At 35.3% G+C, this 22501-nt stretch overlaps 1 protein-coding gene, 1 long non-coding RNA gene and 1 other non-coding gene across 3 annotated transcripts in view; all 3 read left to right on the top strand.

Moving 5' to 3' along the window:
* LOC112040985 (uncharacterized) overlaps positions 1-12596 on the top strand; it is a 21125-nt gene extending 8529 nt beyond the window's left edge. Inside the window, exons 7-19 of the mRNA XM_065773088.1 lie at positions 5273-5341; positions 5516-5632; positions 5765-5833; positions 8654-8733; positions 9057-9185; positions 9262-9538; positions 10092-10184; positions 10285-10452; positions 10901-11028; positions 11134-11266; positions 11587-11711; positions 11821-12003; positions 12257-12596. Coding sequence (XP_065629160.1) covers positions 5273-5341; positions 5516-5632; positions 5765-5833; positions 8654-8733; positions 9057-9185; positions 9262-9538; positions 10092-10184; positions 10285-10452; positions 10901-11028; positions 11134-11266; positions 11587-11711; positions 11821-12003; positions 12257-12296 — 1611 coding nt within the window. The 3' untranslated portion in view covers positions 12297-12596. The remainder of the gene's footprint in view (positions 1-5272; positions 5342-5515; positions 5633-5764; positions 5834-8653; positions 8734-9056; positions 9186-9261; positions 9539-10091; positions 10185-10284; positions 10453-10900; positions 11029-11133; positions 11267-11586; positions 11712-11820; positions 12004-12256) is intronic.
* LOC136067361 (uncharacterized) lies at positions 3488-3719 on the top strand. The gene is made up of 2 exons (XR_010628833.1): positions 3488-3526; positions 3665-3719. It is a non-coding gene; the product is annotated as an uncharacterized LOC136067361 (long non-coding RNA).
* A 1730-nt stretch (positions 12597-14326) lies between the features above and the next one.
* On the top strand, positions 14327-17926 carry LOC112019998 (uncharacterized). Its single transcript, XR_010628831.1, has 4 exons — positions 14327-14452; positions 15763-15834; positions 17468-17616; positions 17699-17926. It is a non-coding gene; the product is annotated as an uncharacterized LOC112019998 (transcript).
* Positions 17927-22501: the final 4575 nt, after the last annotated feature.

Here is a 22501-nt window from a genome sequence, read left to right as displayed (position 1 = left end):
TTTTTTTTTTTTTTTTGGTAATCCTTTTTTTTTTCCTCATTTTCTCTCTCGTCGGACCCTCTCCCGCTTTCTCATTCTCTATCTCTCTATCTCACAGTGCCGTGGTGCAAGGCCTTACCGCCGCCGCCGGCCTGCACCCACAACCTCCTTGCCACTACCGGCCTCCACCTCTCCATCTCTCTCTTTTCGTCACTCACTCCACCAAAATCTGAAACCCAAAGTCTCATACCCCCTTTCCCCCAAAATCTAAAAGCAATGAAAATAATCTCACACTCTCTCCCCCATAATCTCAAACCCAAACTTCATACCCAAAATCCTATGATCATCTCCTTCACAATCTAGGTAGTACTGACCACAGCCCTAAACTGAGAATTTTGGGGGAAGAAGGGAGAGTCCGTCTAGGTCGGCAGCGGCAAGAAGAGCGAGAAGAAAGAGAGAGAGAGAAAAAACAAACCCGGAAGAGCGGGCATGGCACAAGAGGCAATGGGTTTGGTCGTTTTCTTTACCTCGATGAGGCACATGCATCAGTTTCCAGCGATGGAAAGGCGACTGTGGTAGCATAATTGAGGGATATCGACGCTGGCGATTTCGCAGGCTTGAAGGATCGTCATGCCCTTTAGGACTTTCACGGAGAACCTATTGACGAACACTTCTATCGCATCTTCTGGGTTGGGGAAATGGACTCGGGCTCTAGCCACAGGGGATTGGGGCAACATAGGAGGGGGATTTGGAGTTATGTCCGGTTAGTTTTGGATTTATAAGGTCGATTCAGAGGGTCTTTCTAAATATTTTTTTTAGAGGCCGGACTAGAGGTTATGGGTGGAGGTTAGCGGCGACGATGAGGCCTTGCACCACGGCACTATGAGAGAGAGAGAGAGAGAGAGAGAGAGAGAGAGAGATAGAGAATGAGAAAGCGAGAGAGTCCGATAAGAGAGAAAATGAGTTTTTTTAATAACAATTTTCTTAATTTTTTTTTAATTACAAAAAAAAAAAAAAGCCAAAATGATGTCATTTTGGCTCACTTAATGGCAGTAAGTAACTTAAGTCTAACGGAGTATCGAATTGACAACTGTAGGGTTAGGATTTGTGGCCTAAGCCCAAAACAATAAATTTGTAGAGTGTGGACAATAGAGCTAGGTTGACTGTGAAGCTCATAACGGTTGATCACAACGTCCAAGTATGAACTAGCGTAAAAATATATATAAAGATCAAATAAGCTGAAGTCCGAAGAGACTTATGATAGATTAAATACAGGTTACAATTCTTGATGTTACAGTAAAATCTTTCTTTTTCCTTTTTTCCTTCTTCTTCCTTTTTTCTCAGGAGCCCTTCTTCTTTATATAGTATCATTTCCCCTCATCCCCATCGTCCACTTGTTCTTCATCTGGGTACCTACTTGAGTGTATGTCATGTCATGTATTTTCCTTAGCTTTTTGTGAGTGGCGTAGCTGAGTTTATACTGTTCAGGGGTCTTCTCCACATAAATGCGGCCAGAAAAGTTGCTGCAGTGCATTTAATACGGTGGTGGCAGCTTTTCCTTTTAGATATTTCTCCATACTTCTTATCTCCAGGTGTGTCCAAAGCTTATCTAGACTGCTGAAGTTATTAGTAAAATTTTTTTTTTTTTTTTTTTTTTTTTTTTTTTTCCTTCAAATTTCAGTTCTCAAAATATTTTTTTTACTCAATCAAACCCATCCTTAAGCCAATTTTCACTTTCCCTCACATCTCTCTCTCTCTCTCTCTAAAGTAGACTGATGTATGCTGCTGTGTATGGTTTCGGTTTATTTTTGGATTTGCTATGCTGATGAGGATGATGTCACAATGGTGAGGGCTGATATTTTGTGGTTGAGGATTGGGTTGATCACTGCCTTGCGTGGTGGGTTTTTCTTTTGTGCTGATTGTGTTCACTGATGGGCAGACTTTTTTAAATTAAAAAAAAAAAAAAAAAACAATTTCTTGGTTTTTTAAACAAATATTTTAGGGAAAAATATCTTTTTTTAAAGATTTAAAAATTGAAACAGTAGAAAATAAAAAAAATGCTGTTTTGGGGAATTTAACGGCTCAATAAGGATGGAATTAGATGGAAGGACTGATTGAACAGTTTAAAGTTAAAGAACTGAAAAAGGAAAAAAATAATAATAAATGAAGCTTTAGGGATGACGTCAAAACAGGCCTAACTAGGGTTTAGTTTGTAGTTTAGCCTAAAAAAAAAAGTGTAATTGTGTAACCAAAAATAATGTTGGGTTACAAAAAGAGGGACTAGCTTTTCTTTTTCTTTTGATAGATAAAAGGAGGGACCAACTTAAACCAATGCTCAGAATATTTAGGCATCAGTATCTGTAATGTCCATTAACTGACAATTCCTTCCCTACAAATATGAAGAGCCTGATTTAGGAAGCTCTATAGGCTGGGGTATGTCTATTTCACTTAAGACATCACGTGTAAAATGCATGGATAGTGAACTATATTCAGTGGTTGACTTACTAAATGAAAGATTTTTCCATATTTATACCTGATAGAAATGTAGAACTGCTGTTGATATTACTTGTGCAAATGAGAAAAGTTAAAAATCTTGTAATTTATTTAGATATGCTTAAATCATATCAATGGTTTGACAACTGCTTTCAATATCAAGGGCAACCTCTAATGGGAAATGATAGGTTGTGGTGCTTTTCTTTTCTTGTCATCTACTTGTCTGTGCATGCAAAAACAATTCATATTTATGTTGAAGATGAATTTCTACATTGCATATAACTTCTCTCATATACTTGATGCATACTTGCCTGCACCTGGGGTGCCTCAGTGGTAAGGGAGAGTGCTTGGACTAACTGTAATCCCAGAAGTCTCTAGTTCGACTCTTAGCTTAGGCATTTCATGATTTACCCAATTGCTCAATGGCGGTGTGTAGGTATCTGGGGTTTGCCCTCTTATATATGTCCTCTCGTATACATGATGCATACTTTCCCACACCCGGGGTGCCTCAGCAGCAAGGGAGACTGCTTGGACTAACTGTCCCTTACACACACACACACACTCACACACACTTGTTGGATACTTGAGGCTGCTCCTTTCATCAATAAAATTCTTTATTACGTATTAGGAAAAACGCTGAGTTGTATATACTCTTCTTCAAAGCTAACAGAGACTTTGCTTCTGCAGCTCCAATCAGGTCCTCCATTGGATGAAATATCAATTGCTTGCATATTACGTGACTTGCTGCATGCAATTGAATATCTGCACAATGAAGGAAAAATCCACAGAGATATTAAAGGTTTTCTTTCCCCTCCCTATATATTTGAATATCCATATGGAAGAAATATTGAGAAATTTCTCATTTTTGGCCTTTAAAGATTCTGTATGTTTGACATGCTGTGCTTGAAAAAAAAAAATTCCCTATACCTGCAGCTTCATAATAATGTTACAAGGAATTTTCTCCTTGTTATTTTAAATTATCTTGTTATGATGACCTAACATTATAATTTTTGCAGCGGCAAACATTTTATTGACCGAGAATGGTGATGTTAAGGTATAACCTTTATACTCAAAGAGGCTTTCAGTTGGCATAAATCTGTATTAAGGCTGACTCGCTGGAAGAACATAATATGGGTTCAATTACATGGATTTGTTTCTTGTCTTCTGCATTGAATAATTGACTTTGTCACAGGTGGCAGATTTTGGCGTTTCTGCACAGTTAACAAGGACTATTTCAAGGAGAAAGGTACTCCATTTTGCTGAGGCTAAATTGTTAATCACTTGAGCAAGGATGGCATATTGGGATGTTCCATTTACAAAGTTCTCTTTATTATGGATTTGGATGTAGTTGAGGCCCTTTGTTTCATGACCAATATTTGTCTTTGTTTTAGTTGCCATGAGCACATTGTGATGTTTGAGTTTTCATTAACATGAAGCTTCCTAAAGCTGTTATTAGATGGGGGTTTTAAAAATGATTGATTTCCATCATACCATCACTATGGGTTTCTAGGGGAAATTATATATATATATATATAATGAATAATTTTTATCTAACAAAAACACAAGTCTGTCATATTATAAAAACCAAAAACACAGCAGAAAACAAAATACTTCCCAGTAGGCTAACAAACTGAAATACAAAACAACTAGAAGCCTGCTATATTCAACAGCCATTAAGGGTTTATCTACTAATCCCCACTAGCTCTGAAAATGGCCAGGATATACAAATCTTCCTCCTCCTTACATAATGCTTCCCAGACCACACTTTTTTCTAGTATAAGTCCCAGACCGCCCTTTAGCTCTGAATTCTGAGTTTGCTTCTCTGTTTGTTCAGAGTGTTTATCATCGTGAACACTGTTCATTTCATTCAATAAAAGTCTTATTACCTATTAAAAAAATAATAACAATAACGTTTTTCACCATCTGGTCTTCTGTCAGAATTCTGCTATTATAAACTCTAGCATTCCTCTGATGGTAAGTCGCTTGATTGTCACATACAAATTATCTTTACATAAATCATTTTAGTTTAAAATATGGGGAGGTTCAGTGTTAGTTTTTTATTAGAAGTAAGTGGTTAAATAATTAAATTTACTCTATCTCAATAGCTTAAGCTTTTTGGAGAATTGGTAATTTAACATGGTATCAAAGCAGGAGATCCTGAGTTCGATTTCTATCTCCTCCACTTTACCTCCCATTTAAAATCCCACATGTTGGGCCTCACATATTAAAATGATGTTTGAGCCCACATGTGAGGGCGAGTGTTAGAAGTAAGTGGTTAAATGATTAAATTTACCATATCCCAATAGTTTAAGATTTTGGGATAATTGGTAGTTTAACAGTTTTCAAAATTGAGCAAGGTAATTATGAAGAGGATATGCCATTTAGAAGCATGATTTGTAATTACCCCTTGTTCTGTTGCATGGGTTGGGCTTCTGGGGTTTATTTTTGGGATAGGGAGGGGAGGTGTAGATTAGGGCACATAATCTGTCCATTGATAGCTCATGATTTGCTTCATCAATGATGATGAGACACAAGGAAAAATCGGATTAATGGTTTCTGCCTGACTGTCTATTGCCAGTTGTACCTGAGAACTTATTCAACTCCTAGTGTCATTGTAGTGGGACCACAGAATTAATGAGTGAGTTTCTGTCTCTTTTCTCTGGGTGGAGGGAGAGACTTGATCAACTAGAAATATATCATCCAAGTTCTCAATACGGTCCTTTGATTTTCTTTGTGATGACATTAACTAATATATAATTGGCATTCGTTTGGTGATGCACTATTTAATTAACAATGACAGACATTTGTGGGAACACCTTTCTGGATGGCACCAGAAGTTATTCAGAATTCTGAAGGTTACAATGAGAAGGTATCTCTTGCAGCAGTATTTTAGATCTTTGATATTGGGAATTTTGACTTGTCTTGATTCTCTTGCACCCCCACCCCTACTCTGTCCCCTTTCCTTTTTTACCCCAATTTCTCTTCATGCCAGCATTGTTGAGGCCTTGAACATTGTCACACTCGCACCCTTTGCTTGATGCAGGCAGATATATGGTCTTTGGGGATAACTGCAATTGAGATGGCCAAAGGAGAACCCCCACTTGCAGAGCTTCACCCTATGAGAGTTCTTTTTATCATACCTCGAGAAAATCCACCACAGGTTATCTATTATACTTTGATTTCACATTGATCATTCTTGCTGGGGATATAGAATTATCAAATGCTCTTTGCCTGATCGAACCATAATTCTTTCCATTTTAAAAGAATCATGACTCCTATATTTCTCATGCAGCTGGATGATCATTTTTACAAACCAATGAAAGAATTTGTTTCGTTGTGTTTAAAAAAAGTACCAGCAGAGGCAAGTAAATATATCCTTCAAATACCTCCTGCTATTAGTTCATATTTTTCTTTCTTCTAAATATGGGGTGTGGGAAATATTGCAATGAATGATCACATAGGAAGTGCATGTCTTTGAAATGTTATAATACCCCCCAAGTAAATCTGAGATTGGATCAATCCATTTAAGGTCAATGGCTTGGACCTGGAAGCATCTGGTAGAGCTTTATTCATTGCTAGAATAGAGTAGTTGAATGCTAGATTCGTTGCTAGAATATAGTAGTTGAAATCTAGATTTTGAGGTTTTGATTGAAGATGCGTGTTTCACTTTATATATCCAAATATATGTTCAAGATTGAATATGTTATTTGTATAGAGGGTAAAGAATGTCATGATGGAGAACATTCAACTAAGTTCAGTACTGCCCTCTAGATTAGTCAGATTGGAGACCCATTCAGTTAAGGTCCATAGCTTGATCATCAAAGTAAAGATTCATAATTATATTTGGACAATCTCATTATCTTAAATTACATTGTGTTGCAGGCATTCCAGATACTTCAAGTAATATAAGTTTGGGAAAATTGTGGTTTCCCATACCAAACTAAAATTCATATGCTTATTTTCTTAGCTTAGTAGGTTATAATGGCCTATGTTTATCATGTTTATATTATACCAATTGCAACTATTTTCTTATATATTGTGATTTCCTTGAAGTCTTGAAGATCTAATAACATTTAATCATTTGGACCAATCAAAGTTTAGAAATATAATTTTTGGTTCCTAAAAGAAATAAAAATATATGTTGAATATTATTTGTAAAGTTATCCAGGATATAGACTTTATACATGTTAAGCTCTCAAAGTGTTCCTCATATTACTGCGGTCTCTTTGGGTATCTTTTTGACAAATTTTTCTTTAAAATTGATTCAGTCCCTAAGCAGGCTGCCTAGGTCTATTAGCATTATATCTTGTTAACTATCTGCTATAGATATTGGATAGAGTCTTTAGGATCCTCAAAATGTGCTTTATTTTGAGGAGTGTTTGGATGCAAAAATATGTGTTCTAGGATCTACTCATCATATATTCAGAATTGGAATTTCATGCACAATCCTGTTATGGTGACTTTCCCTTGTGAAATACAGCATTTCCTTGCAGTCTGGTACTTATTGGTATGAGTGTTAGTCAGAAATTTTGGTGAATTTTGAATGAATTTGAGGTTACTATGCTTTTATGAACAATCTATGGCTATGGTTCTATGTGATCATTGGTGTCCTATGGTGGAACTAAAAGACTTAGCGTTAAATTACTAATTTGGTCCTCCAACTACTGGGAAAAGTTCAATTCGGTCCCTCAACTACTAATTGTGTCAATTTCATCCCTCAACTTTCAAAATCAAGTCAAATTTATTCTTCGGTCTCTTCTCTGTTAAATTTTTTAACGGGATTATCTGATCTGGAAAACAGAGCACATGTCAAATGCACACTTCATAACCACCTTCATTAACACCATTGTTGGATAATCCCATTAAGATATTAATAGAGAGGAGACCTAAGGATGAATTGACTTGACTTTGAACATTGAGGTATTAAATTGACACAATTAATAGTTGAGAGACCAAATTAATAACTTAACCCATAAACAAATGAATCAAAGAGGAATAACTTAAGGACAAAGGTGTTGTACTTACCGCCAAAAAAAATAAGGGAAAAGGAAAATGTGGATAATCCAAATTATCCAACATATATAATGGACAATTTCCACCCATAAACATTCAAAGAAACAAGAACCTCGGAAAAAGATTTAAGCCTATTATAGTTTGAATTTCGTCCTCCTCAAAAGTCCGCCTATTTTCTCCTGCCATATATACCAGATGATGCACAATCACATTACATTTCAGGCTTTGTTCCTATAATGCAGACTTCCTTTGCCAACATTGTAGCAGACAAAACAACAATGCATAACCTATATAACACCAAATATCACAAAAACAAGCTGTTGCTGTCCTTTGCTGCTAAAAAATGAAGTAACAGATGACCTAGTCCTACAGTTTTGCACTTTGCTTACACAACAAAACTGTAATTTTTGAAGTGAATTGTTTAGTGGCAAATAAGCAGACTCCTTGGTGTGGACGCCAATTCAAACCTGTTAATGCTGATTGATTTTTTTTTGGAATTAATTGATCATGATTGATGGTATTAGAGAGATTTTAGTTTTCTTTGAATTTTATTTCCATGTGATGTAATCTCATTACAAGTTTATGTTCCTTCCATATTTTATGTAATTTGGGCTCAAGTTCACTATTGTAAACTGTTGGTGATGGATTTGTAAATTTTGGGTGGGAGGTTTTCTTCTAGTGCTTGGCATTGATTCCAAGCAAGCCCAGTCTTGGGTTCCTATCATTCTTGGTTTTGATTCCAAGTAACCCTAGGTACTGACCCCTAAGTTCTATTTTTCTATTTTCATTACTTGGTGCTTATTCCAAGCAAACCCTAGGAGCTGATTCCTAGTTCCTATCCCTTTTTTTATTCTTATTATGTTTCCTAAACGCAAGTCCATTTTTTAGTTTAATTTTCTGCACCACTTCTTCTATCTAGATGCCATATTTTTCAAAGCAATGTGAGGCAAGATTTGTGTAGAACACTTTGTAGGATTTTCTTTTCCATGTTATTGCAATGCATTTATCAAATATGCAAGTTTGACTAGTTGCTTTGGGGCTAATGTCCTCACATCTAATGCAAATCTTAATTAGAAACTAGAAATGTGTTATATGCATTTTATCAAAACATCTTTTAGCTTTAACGAGTTCTATAATGTTATAATAATATTTTTTTAATTGATTGCAGAGACCAAGTGCCAAGGAACTTCTCAAACACCGTTTCATAAAAACTGCTAGGAAGAGTCAAAGGCTTTTGGAGAGAATAAGGTGCAATATATTGCTTTGTGCTTGTTTTCTTGTACTTTTCTATCTTTTTTTTTTTCTTTTTTTAATGAATTTGATCATTGAAGTTTGAGTGAGTGAACATCTGGGCAACAATTATAATGTCATGCATCTGTGTTCAACACATACACTACAGATCTGAGGTTGGAGGAAATTAAAACATCCTGAACTGCTCCTGAGGTGTCAGTTACTAAAACATTTTCTGAGATGCATGCCCCAGCTTGTTTGTTGTGGCAATAAAATTCTAAAATAGTGATCTCTGGTGCTGTTGCTTACTGTTTACATCATGCCTTTGGTTTTCTTGATAGAGAGCGTCCAAAATTCCAAATAAAGGAAGATGAAGACTTTTCTCGGAATGGTTTTAGAGCTGTTGGGGATGCATCTGATACTGTAAAAGGGACAAGAGATCTAAGTGGAGAAGAAACAGTTAGAGCCAGGTGGGTTGAATCTGTTGATTCCTTGTGCTTTGCTTGCTCTTTCTTTGAATTATGACAGACATGTTCTAATCTGCAGTGGTCAGGGGAAACCTTTAAAAAATGCTGGATGGGACTTCAGCATTGGTGGATCACAGAGTACGGGGACTGTTCGCAGTGTTGTAAGACCACCTCCAGTTAGAGAGAGGAGGTCAGAAGTTTCAAATAATCAAGCTACCCAAAGAAGAACTCCAGAGAGTGGTCATCAAGGATTGTCTGCATCTGGAAATGCACATCATGCTTCACCAGAGGTTTCCTTTGGGAGAGATGCTAGAGAACAATACCACAATGAACACCAGGATAATTACCACGAAGATGTAATCATCTCTCTCTCATTTCATTTGTCAAACTCTGCTTATTTTTTTCTTTGGGGAATTTGGCTATATTATGAATGAACGAATGAGATTTGGCTTTTTGTCCTTAACACTGGGGAATGTTACATGTGCTTGAAGCACAAGCCATAGAATTCACCATTTAATCAACATACTAAAAATCAGCCAATCTATGTTTGTATTGTGGCTGTTAACTTGGGGTGATTTTATGCCCTGATTGATGTTTTAATGGAATTTGGTTTTGGCACATTGGGATCTGGCACTGGCCTAATATAGTTTGGACAGTATTTGGAGGTAAAAACATTAGAATAGTATGATACAATTTATTACTAAACTAACAGAAGTAATCAACATTCAACATTGTTCATGTATTTTGATTTGATGAAGCAGCTAAATTTATCAAATTTGAGATTATAGCAACCTACATGAATGTTTAGTCAACCAAGCTTCAAGTTAATTGGTTGTTTTTTCAAAACATTGATGTACATTATATTTGCAGTGTCAAATCTTCTGATGTTTTTAAGTGCTCTATTTCCAGGATGAATTATATGGGAGTGGGTCTGGAACTGTTGTTATACGATCTCCCAGAGGATCTCACTCATCTCCTTTGTTTCATGATCAAAGCACACGGGTATTTTTGCCATCTGGTTGTTAATATGCAAAATTTGAAGTTCCTATTCCCTTTTTCCATGCTAGCCTCTCATTTGATTTGATTTTAATGTACTGTATAGTCTAGTGGCACATCTGCAACTTTTGAAGATTCATCTACCAGTGGAACTGTAGTTTTCCGTGGCCAAAATGATGACTCAGACTCTCCTCGAACTCCAAAATCCAGACTGGGAATTCAAGAGAAAACTTATACTGCCTCACTTGAAGACAGTGCGATAAACCTTGCAGAGGTTGTTTTAGTTTGTTATGCTACTTTCAGTCTTTTATATGTTAGCTTCTGACGTGCTTAGCAAAAATAAATAAATAAATAAGAGTTAGCTTTGTACATTGATTTAGCTCTGAATCATAGTTTTGATTCTTTTTGATTGGTGAGCTAATCTCACAGTGGTATTGAACCCAAGAACACCCTGCAGAGAATTGTTATGTGAATTATAGTGTAGATCAGCATCAGTTATTTTGCATTTTCTCAAAAAACCATAGAATTTTTTTTTTTTTAATTTCCAAGTTTATTTTTCTTTCCAATTTTTTCTTATCGAATAAAAAAATTCCTAGTTTATTTTCAGTACTCCCAGTATGACATCCTTAGTTTTCTCTATACAAGCTTAATTCTGACATATTTTCTGATGAATTATGTATTAACCACTTTGTCTTTTTGTTATTTGGTTTATGACTGTTTAGGCAAAGGCTGCACTTCAAGCAGGATTGAGGAGAGGAAATGCTAAAGAAAGATCTGGACCAGTAAAGATCAGCAATAACTGGCTGGAAAATAGAAGAGAACTGGTGACAAGCAGCTCAGATTCTTCCAGGTACATCTATTGCTGACATGCTGCTAGTCTTTCTTCTGCAGAAGAAAAAAAATAAAAAGACATTTTTCTTATTACAATTTTTAAAGGAAAAAATTTCTACCTCAGACATTCTCGTGAATACTTTGATGCACAAAAAGGATTTTTGAGATCACACTATACAAGTGATGAAGAAGAAAGTCAAAAAATAGCACCACCATCTGTGCCATTGTCAGTTTTGCTTATTCCTTCACTAAAAGAGGTAAGCACCCAAAGTGGTAATTTTGTGTAGTAATTTTCTTGAATTTTTGTTTTATTTGTGGGCCTACATTAAGCTGCTTGAACTGATTCTAACTTGTCAAGAATGAGTTTCAATTTTCCAGTAAAAGGATTCAAATTTGGTGCAGATTCTCATCCAGATGAAAGTAGTTTGATTAATACTAACAATGCAATTAGTTTGTAAATACCGTCAGTTATACTGATGCATACAAAAATAAACTATCCTAAGTAATCTTCGTTGTGCCTATGCTTTCAAGTTTAATTCTGAGTGACTTAATCTCCTATTTGGTCTGTATAATGTAGACCATAGCCGAAGATGCAGAAGGGGCTGTTGTGCGTGCAGTTACAAACTCACTCATAAATATGGAACGCATGAAACCTGGATCCTGTGAAGTTTTTTTGAGGAGGTTGCTTCAGAAACTGTCAAGGTTCACAATCTCTGTTCCCTCATATTCTCATATTAGTCCCATTTTTATCTTATCGCTTAAATTTGTGTCTTCTATTTAGAAATTAATGTGGAAGACAAACTTTGTGCAGTTCAAAGGAATCTTCACTGAAAGACCTACAGGAGCTCGCTGCTCTCTTGTTCTCCAAGGGCAAGACAACACCTGAAGAAATGCAAAATGTAAATTCAGAAAACGATTACAAGAAAAAGCAACAGAACAAGGAACTTAATTCAAATGCCAATTTAAGCCCACTTGCAAGATTTCTGCTCTCGAGGTTAGTCAAGTGATTGTTCTTTGATTGTATTACTTTGTTTTGGAATTGGTGAAACTTTTGCTTGAGTGCTCATATCTTAGTAAACTCATCATGAGACACTGAAGATCATGATCAGCAACTAACGGGTCCAACTCAATATGTATATGTGCTTTAGACCTTAAATGGAGTTGTAGTGATGCTCCCCCACCCCCTGCCTCGTAATGCACACCTGTTAGTCTGGGAAGATTTTACCTAATCTTTAATATAAATGCAGATGGCAAGGCCAAGTTTCACGAGATCTCAACCCTGCTTAATTGAAGATGCTGGTCCAGTGGCTGCATATTTGTTTTTGTAGTGTGTTTTCTGTTTATGCATTTGTTCGGGTTCGATGTACATATCATTGTTAGAAAAATTGTGTATTTATTAAATTTATATTTTTTTTTTTCCTTTTCCACATTTTTGTTTTGTAGTGCCAACAACGTTATAATTAGGGGTTTGCTATCATTACATTAAAGTTGTAATATTATTTCACCATTAATTGTATTTCTTAGTATGTGGTGAATGAATGTCCCAACATGATAGTTATTTTTTGCTAATGAAATATATTTTTTCAACTCTTTCTTCCAATGGATTAAATTTTGCAATTTTCTTGCTTCACCTTCAACTGTAATGTTTGTCAATGTAAGGTTTAGGAATCAACAGCATTGGTGATTTTTGGTGTTGGGTTCCAAGTTTTAGGGCATGGTAGCTGTGATGTGATGGGTTTGCGTTTTTATTAGCACAGGGTTAGACTCATGGACTAGCGGCAATAGAAATGATAAAGGTTAAAAGCTTTCTGGACAGAGTCAACAAGATTCTCAGTTTGTTGTTCAAAGGGTCGCTTGCAGGAAGAAGGGTTCTCATGCAGCGTCATTTCCACACTATCCACTATCCGAGAATACGTAATGCAAGGGGCTCTTCTATCAACTAAGTTCTCCAACGAAATTGATGGAGTTGACATGAATTTTCTTTAGAGCTCATTGCAGGTGTAAAAAAGGGGTTACATTTGGTTAAATAGGAGAGTCACATTGCTCATAGTCATAGATTCAAGCGGTCTAAGTTTATATTCGGCCAGACCCAGAAATCTGGCAATACCAACGAAACTCAATTGGAGACTTTTGAATGATCATGGCAAGTGAAAAGGCCCTATTCTCTCCTTTATTCTTCCATCTCAAATTCCTCGAACTCTTCAAGCTATTCCAATCAATCTTTTCTCCCCGAGTGAGAATAGCATTGCTTGGACTCCATCAAGAAAATGGTGATTTCTCTTTGATTATTTGTTAGCTAATTGGTCAAACCCTTTGAACCAAACTTCTATCCCTCACGTTTGGGTTTGGATGTCTACCACTACCCTTACGAATTCATGTCTTTCCATGATTGTGTTACAATTATAATAATCTCACAATCATAAGTGTTGGTTCATAATACTTGGACTAGGATTATTGGATCAGGATGTCTTCAATGTGGAAGGATAATCAATTTTTCATAGGGATGGTAGAAAAGTCTCACCGTCTTGTTTGAACCTATATATACATGTTTTATTTAATATATATTTAAATTAATCTTTTATTTACAAGTCCTAGTTATAATTTATTTATTTTTAATAAATATTACCATCACCATAACACTAGTCTACCTTTTTTCTTAGTATTCTCATGGTTATCATGTCCCTCATTGTTTTATCTTTATATCATTAATTTAAGAGCTATCTCATGAAGGTCAGTAACATAAACCCATCATAAATTGGACTTGAAACCCATCATAAATTGGATCTGGCCTGCTAATACCCTGTGCGGGTTTTCCTCATCCCGAAGAAATGAGACAACCATGATTCGACCTACCCCGTCCCGTTGCAATCTAAAGTTTTTCATGTTCTCAGGGGGTATCATCATTGCTAAAAGGAAAGAGTGATCAAATCATTTTAAATTACTTTTCAAATCACAAAACTATTTCAATTATGATACAAACTAAACCAGAAATAAAATCAATTCAAAATTGAACTAGCTGTATCTTGTCTAGTTTGTCTAGATTCAAGCTAAAAACCGTTTTAATTAATATGCAGTTTATAAAATGAAAATTTTAAAACTAGTCAATATACAGGTAAAAACACTTAAACATAATTTTTTTTTTTTTTAAATTGAAGGAATATTTGAATGAATTGGGTTTTTACATGGCAGTATATCTGTTTTTTTTTTTTTTTTTTTTTGCCTTGTATAATAAATTAGGTGCTGACAGAGCAGTTGTGGGCTAGCTTTGTTACTGTATTGTCTCAAGTGATAGAAATTAGTGTTTAGGCAACAATTCTTGTAAACTTCTAATCTGTTGCCATGCTTTCACAGGAACATGGAGGGTTGGTGGTGTTCTTGCTGTTTCTCGTGCATTTGGAGATAAACTACTCAAGCCATATGTTGTTGCTGAGCCAGAAATACAGGTGAACTTTTTCCTTTCTTTTCTTTTGCAGTTGAATGCTGAGGTTATCATCTGATCACTTTTTTGCATTTAAAAGATGCATTTAACTATGGTCAGTTTTTCAATTATAAAGTAAGACATTACACATATGCTCAGTCAGTTTCTCTTGTAATTGTATGCGATAAAATTAAATAAAAATAAAATAAACAAACAATTTTTTTCAAACAGGTGGAACATAAGATGGCTTTCACTCAAGTTGTAAGAAGGATGGGTTTGGTTTGTGATAGGTCTTAGGTTCAACACTTACCTTGCACAGCAAAAAGGGCAAAACACACGACATTAATTGAACTATAGCCAATGAGCTCTTGCACAAATGACACAGTTGAATTGTAAAGTATGGAAGTTTAGGGTTTGGTGAGAAGAAAAAGAGAGAAGAATGAACTGAGTAAGAGATTGGAAAATAGGTTTACGGTTCAATAGTTTAGTCCCTTCACCTTAGCGTATATTTATATTAGAGTGATGTGTCATGATTACAAGAATACCCCTAAGCTAATACAAGTATAGTAAGTTAATTGTAAAATAACTACAAAACAGGAGGTGCACACTTCCCTTGGAAAAGAATCTAGAAACCTCAAGTTGCTATACAGGTTGCTTTCTTCCTTTGGACGGCTTCATTAGGGAAAAATTTATTAGTGGAAAATCTTATAAGAAAACACATCATTTTGGTGAGTTGGTGTTGTATGTGAAAAGGTGATGGGGAGACTGTTGATCATCTGCTTCTTCATTGCCCTATGGCCAAAGAGACGTGGGATATGGTTCCATTGATAATCTAACGCACAATAACCTGAAATAACACATTATGATCAGATCACCACTATGAAGAGGTGTACACCTCCCCCAACATCTTTTAAAAAATTTCATTCTCTAATTGCTTTTTGCTAAGAGTTTTGTAACCTAGTGGCATTGCTTGGTCTCCTTTATGAGGAGAATCAGGGTTCAAATTTCCCTCCCTTATTGGTTATAACAATTGAATTATTAAAAAAAAAAACCTCTAATTGATTTACGTACCTGTCTGTAAGTTCTTATAATTTTCTCTTAAAAAGGATTCATACATGAATAGTGGCTAAATTTTATACTAGTCATCAACCTACTGAAACCCTCCTTTATTTGGTTTTGGGATTAGCTCTGTGCATAATATAGGGTAGAAAGCACTGACAAGGCATAATTTTAATTTTCTTTTTATAATAGCCATTTTACTTTGCTGAGCATATTGCTTTACTATCTCAACTTGCCTTGTTAACCATTTATTTTATTTTGTTGTCTACTGCCTAGGAAGAAGAAATCGATGGTGTAGACTTTATAATTATTGCAAGTGATGGACTTTGGAATGTCATATCAAACAAGGTGAGTGTTTGTTAAGCCTTTAAGTTATCTGCCATCAAATATAATGAAATTAATTTTGAGTCGTCTTTTTAGTTTTGTTCCAAAAATGTTTTGGCTTTTAATTTATGCACAAAAAAATTCATTTAATATCGTGAAATTAGAAAGTGGTGGCAGTACTTCTTTAATATCGTGAATCGTGATTTAGAATAGTTTAGGGGAGCTACCAAATATTGTGGTTTTTCTTCTTTCATATAGTGATTATATTAGTTAAAAGAGCTTTTGTAGGGCATATGTGTTTGGTACCTAATTTTTTGTTGTTCAATTCCTTTTAGTGGTCATATTCTCTATTTTAGATTCCTAGTTTAATCTACATTATTAGGCTATTTGAATTGTTATTGAGAAAAATTTTAGATATTAGATTGTTGCGTCCTTCTCTGTAGATGTCTTGTTTCTCATTAGGTTGATTATGAGCTTGTGTATTTAAGGGTGACAATATATTTGTCTTTGGTGGTTGCAAGAGCAGCCTCAAAAGGAATTGGCTGCAAACAAGAAAATAAGTGATTATTAGCATTGTTAAATTCAAAAATGCTGGGCATAAGTTATTTTTTGTTGGGAGTTTGAAAGAAGCTCTTATATTAGTCTGGATTAATTTGAACCTCCTACAGTAGAGACTTCAGGCAGCTTGGCAATATGATCAGGATGGCTTCCAGGATCATGCATTTTAGGTTCAGAGCTACTGAGATGCGTTAGGTTCTTCTAGGTAGGTAGAACCTTTACAGTTTACAATATGTTGGAGGGAGAGGAGTGATAGAATCCCTGTTTTTGGTAGGAGGGAGAATGGAAGGTGGTGAAACCCTCTGGCCCACCAAAATTAAGGGGCTGTTTGGTAAGGTGTTTTGAGCAACAGTTTTCAGTGTTTAAACAACATTACATGCATTTCCACACACTTTTTCATCCACACGTATTTCCAAAAAATACATACAATGTTACTAGAACAACATTACCAAACGCCTCCAATCCTCCAAAAGTATAAGGATTGGTGGGGGGAGAGAGGATGGTGTGAGGGGTTATTGACATTGGGTTTTCATCTGAAGATACAATTTGTTTTATGTAAGAGTTTAATGTACATAGACACATGTGCATGAGAGAGAGAGAGAGAGAGAGAGAGAGAGAAGGGAGGGGGTGGGGGGTGGGGGAGCAAAATGCTGTGTGCATAGCGTGTGGATGTAGATTGGATCTGAAATCTCCTTTTACTTGCTTTTCAAAGTTAAGTCCCCCTCCCCCATGCCCCAATGAGAGGAGGGTGAAAATTTCTAGCTTCACTGTTAATCTTCAGCCAGAACTGTTGTGTCTTTACTGCTGGAAAACTGTTTCCCCAGAATTGTTGTATTCTTAGTTTGGACCTAGAACCTCCTACTTAACCACAGAGTTCTGAAAGTGAAAGAATTGGCTATGAAGCACTCCTTTACTTGTGCACATGTTATTTTTGTGTAGTGGGTATGAGGATGATAAACGTAGTAGATTACATGTTTTCTGTTTTGCTGTAGCAGTAGTTTTATCGTCTCTTTTTTCTCCTATAATTGCATGTCATTTACTGCATAAATTGTTTTACAAGAAACTGCAATGTCTCAGAGTGCTGTATCTTCTCTTTCAGGATGCTGTGGCTTTAGTGCAGGATATACCAAATGCAGAAGAGGCATCAAGAAGACTTATAACAGAAGCTTATGCACGGGGAAGTTCAGATAACATTACTTCTATTGTAGTTCGGTTTGATAAATCATGAGCACGTATTAAGAGTATCAGGTATTAGTCAGTGGTCTTGCCCATCATTTTTTAATATGATGGAATACTTTTTGTAATTATTCTTCTTTTTTAAATCTTGCAGGTTTTAGGACCATTAAAGTATCTGCGCCAGTTATGAAAAAGCAGTTTCTTTCAATGTAATTTTTTTTTTTTTTTTTTTTTTTTAATGTTGTTATTAGTTTATTATTGTGATAGGCTTGACAGCTGAGTTTTCATGCTGTTGATCCTGAATGACACTTTATTTTGTGTTTGATTGATGGTTTATGACATTGATATAAATTTAAATCTTAGTTAATCTCACATTTGAAAATCTTAGCCTGTATTTTTTAATGGACTTTATTGTTTGCTGGAGCTTATTTTCAGTTTAGTTGGCTTATGCAATCTTGGATACAGGTTCGGTCACATTATACAGGGTATTAGAATGATTAGTTCTCATTTAATGGGATTGTCTTTTAACTTTAAGCACATCAGCAAGGTCGCAAATTATGCAACCCATAGTTTGGCGAAGCATGCGCAGTTTGGGCAAGAAAAACAAATTTGGTTAGAAGACACTCCCCAGTGGGCTTTTTTTGTGTTCCAAATATTCATATTTTACAAAAAAAAATATCACTAAAAAACATTTGCATGAAGTTATTTAGTTATGTAACTCCTTTTGGAACTTGAGCTTACTAAACTCAAGTTCCAAGCAGATGTGGATTGTCTGATATGATATTTTCAATCTAACAATCTATTTGAGAGGTTATTTGCTTAGAATTTGAGTTTGTAAACTCGATTTTCACTTGGAACTCGAGTTTCAAAAGAGGCTATATAACTAAATAACTTTAGGCAGAAGGTTTTTAGTTATATTTTTTTTTTGCTAAAAGGGAATATTTGGAAAAACAAAAAAAATGCCCCCTCCCCAATGTATTGTAGACGTTGTCGGTTATGATAGTTCCTCTATGAGCTCCTAGCCTATCCTCATTCTATTATTGAAATTTTCTCTGGTTTAATACATCATTGAGTTTTCCGTTCCATAGAAAAAGACCCCAGTACCCTCTCTTTTTCAATGGACTTCCAAATCCACACATCCTGTCTCTTCTATTCTTTCCGTTCTCTCAATTCCAAACAGCACATCGCCACAACCCACTGGATTAAAGAGAACTTCAACCCTCGCTCCACGGATCATACACTCATGCATCACATAGACTCTTTCTAGGTCCCAGATCAGGGACTGAGAATCTAGAGTGTAGTTGAAGCGGGTAGAGAGAGAGCAGGAAGACAGAGAGAGAAATGGTGATTGGAGGTAAAATGGAAAGTACCAGTCTTGTTTGATCTATTATTTTTATGTTTTTTATGGCTTAAATAGTGAAAATGGTGAGTTAAGTTACGGAAGGCTAGCAGAGTTGACCTCAAGTGGACAAAATGTCAACCTTTGAACTACATGTCGGCAGTGTAAAACCGAGCCTAACCTCAAGTGGGTGATATGTAAATAATCAAAAAAATAACAATTAAAAACAACACATGCCTCTATCTCTTACCTCAAAAAAAATTAATAATAATAAAAATGCCACCCTTATAGATAAAGCCATTCAATTTGTTTCTTCACTTGTTAATATATTGATAAAGAAAAAATATACACTTGCCAGAGTCTAAACCAGCATGATTGAGGGGAAGAAAATCTTCAATGATAAATTGTGTTAGGCGGTTGGCCCTTGAGCAAAACCAAATAAATAGGAGCAGCCATTCTCAATAATCATTCATCCCCAACCCAATAGAAAATAACAATACTTGGAATTGCAAAAAAAGGGGGAGGGGGAGGGGTAGGAGAGCGAGTGTGTTGTAGGATCAATAACCTCTGGGAGGGTGATTTTATTTAGGAAACAAAATAAATGGATAGAACCTAGGACTTAAAATCAGTATCAAGCGAATAAGATTGTTTGAAAAAAATATATAGGAAAATATATTAGAACCTACTCACTAGCATATAAGAATGTTTGAAATCAATACCGAGCGTGATAGAACCCAAAAATCAACCCTTAGAATCAATACCAAGCATGATAGAACCCAAGAATCAACCCTTGGAATCAACACCAAGCACTAGAGAAAGACCTCTGCCCCATATATTCATAATCATATGCGTATGATACTAAATTTTGGGACCTTTAATAGAATCCTCAAACTCCATTATATATATATTAGCCAAAAAAAGAAAAAGAAAAAAGAAATGAAATAAATTTCTAATCTACCAAGAAAAGGAAATAACTTGTAATGTATTACATTATATGCAAAATTAAAAAGAATAAAATCTTTAAAGTCTCAACATCCATTGGCATCAATCACGATCAATAAAGTCCAAAAAAATCAATCATTATTAATATAACACTTATGATGTCCGCACCAAAATGCTAATATTGGACAAGTTTCTTAAATATTACATCTTGGTTATAAAAACTCTTAAAAGAAAAAAGCTACTCACCTTGGGTTTATAATTTTATGATGGATTTGTGGGAATTTTGAGTGATTTGTGAATCTCTTGCTGTCAATGCAAGGATCCCACTCTAAATCATAACATTAGTCGGATAGAATTGTGGGAAATATGTTTGATTTGGGTTTGGCAAAGGTATTATGGGTTTAGGGATTTGTTTTGGGGATTTTGGGTGTAATGAGTCATTCTAGAGTATTTGAGTGAGAGGGTGAGCAAAATTTTATTCACTTGCCTATCTCTAAAAAAAAAAAAAATCTAAGCCAAGTATAAAGCATTAAAATTTAATAAGGTTAAATAAATTGGTCGATTATGGGTTTAGGGATTTGTTTTGGGGATTTTGGGTGTAATGAGTCATTCTAGAGTATTTGGGTGAGAGGGTGAGCAAAATTTTATTCGCTTGCCTATCTCCAAAAAAAAAAATCTAAGCCAAGTATAAAGCATTAAAATTTAATAAGGTTAAATAAATTGGTCGATGCAATTTTGATGAGTGAGTTTTCTCAAAACCCAAAATTCAACTAAATACACTTCTTTGAGTAGTTCTCACCCGTTATCAATTGACCATTTGGTCAAACTTGATCGTGACTACTCAAGTATGATCAGGTTGGTCAGGCAGGTCGAGTTGGACAGTTTACTACTAAGTCCTAGCTAAATGTATATTCTAGGCCTAAAAATTAATAATTACAATCATCTGCACAAATTTTTAATGGGATAATCTAAATACCCCACTCAAAACAATTGGGCATTAAATCAAATGACACAAATCCCTTAAAAGAGAAAGTATATCACAAGACCATCTTATGGAACACTCCTCTCACATTTGGTGGACTGTACTATTTGTACACATCTCTACGACTTACAAACGTTGAGAGGCGCACTCCATATGCCGATCTCATAAAATTAATTTCCCAACCCACCCTCAAAAAGCCCACACTAAAGTGAAACCCAGCCCACCCCTCATGTTACACTTTAAAAAAAAAAAAAAAAAAAAATCTTCCATAAGGAGAACCAATGTTCAAATCTTTCTCCCACTTAGAATTTTTTTTTTTTTTTTTTTTTTTTTTAAAAGAACAATTTATCCTTTACACTCTATTTTTCATCCAATCCTTACAGTTTAGCCTAGAGAATAGTTTATCCTTTACACTCTATTTTTCATCCAATCCTTGCTATCTACCTAACAACATATTGAGTTAGGTTTTAGTCATTTGATGTTGTATTCTTAGGTTAACAAGCCCTTCTAAAGAAATAGCAAAAATTTACAATAATTTCACAATATTTCTAAAATAATATTAATTGAATAGTTAGTCTATCATCAATTGAAAAACACCATTAACTCTGTTAAACAATATCCTTTCACATTTGTAACATTAAAATTTAATATAAAAACTAAGTCATTTTTAAAAAAAGAGTTAATAGCATTTTTTGAACAACAATTCACAAAATGACTAAAATGATAGTTTTAAGGACACGTTTTGATCCATAGCTCAAGAGGTTTGGACAATGGCCCAATGAGCCCAAAACAATAAATTTATTAGAGAGTGAGCTAGTTATTGAACGTTCAATGAGTTAGAATGTAAATCACAATAGGCTAGTTGGTGTTAGAATAAGTAAGTCAAACAGATTGAAAAGAAAAGTACTCCTCGGTCAGGTCCGAGGATGGTATGTTCTTATATATTTCTCTTAGACTTATACAAATATTCGAGTTCTTGGTTACACAGTAATTTCTTTTATGGTTTTCTGAAGATTCCTCTTGTAATGGAATCCTCCTCCTTTTATACCCCCTTCTCCTTCTTTCATTTTAATTGTCCACGTATAAATCAGATTGCTAATCTCCTTGATACTTGTCCTATCAGCACTTTCCTGAAGTCTTTGTGGATAGTTGTAAGGCTAGAAATCATTGTTCAGGCATCACTTCCACATTAATATGACCAGTTGGTTAGGTGAAAAGCATTCAATGTGGTGGTAGCAGCTTTCTTCCCAGATACTTCTCAATTCTCTGTTGATTCACTTCTCTCTGAATCTTATCCTCCCAAGCACGGTTACACATTGCCCAGTACCTGATGGGTGGTCAGATTTCAGGCTACCACTCTGTTGGCCAAGGAGGGGTTGCTCCTCGGACAACGTCATCTGTTTACTACGATCAGACCTCCTCCTCGGCCCAATAATCTACTTGCCTTCACTAATATGTACCTATCTTCGAGCTCTCTAACGTTCTTTGGTGCAGTCCACGACCCAATATTCTTATCTGAGCCCTTCATCCCTACAATAGTGTTCTCAATATTAATGGATTAAAATGAAAAATTTTAAGTTTAGTAGACTAAAACAACAATTCATCAAACTTTTCTTATAATGTGCAAATTGTATCTTTGAGATGGAGAGAGTATAAAATGTAGTGCAGATAAAGACTTTTATAATTACTTAAAA

This window comes from Quercus suber, unplaced genomic scaffold (assembly GCF_002906115.3).
Source record: "Quercus suber isolate HL8 unplaced genomic scaffold, Cork oak 2.0 scaffold_69, whole genome shotgun sequence".
NCBI classification, from domain to species: domain Eukaryota; kingdom Viridiplantae; phylum Streptophyta; class Magnoliopsida; order Fagales; family Fagaceae; genus Quercus; species Quercus suber.
Note: the sequence above shows the minus strand (reverse complement) of the source record. Positions and strands in the feature narration are given on the sequence as shown.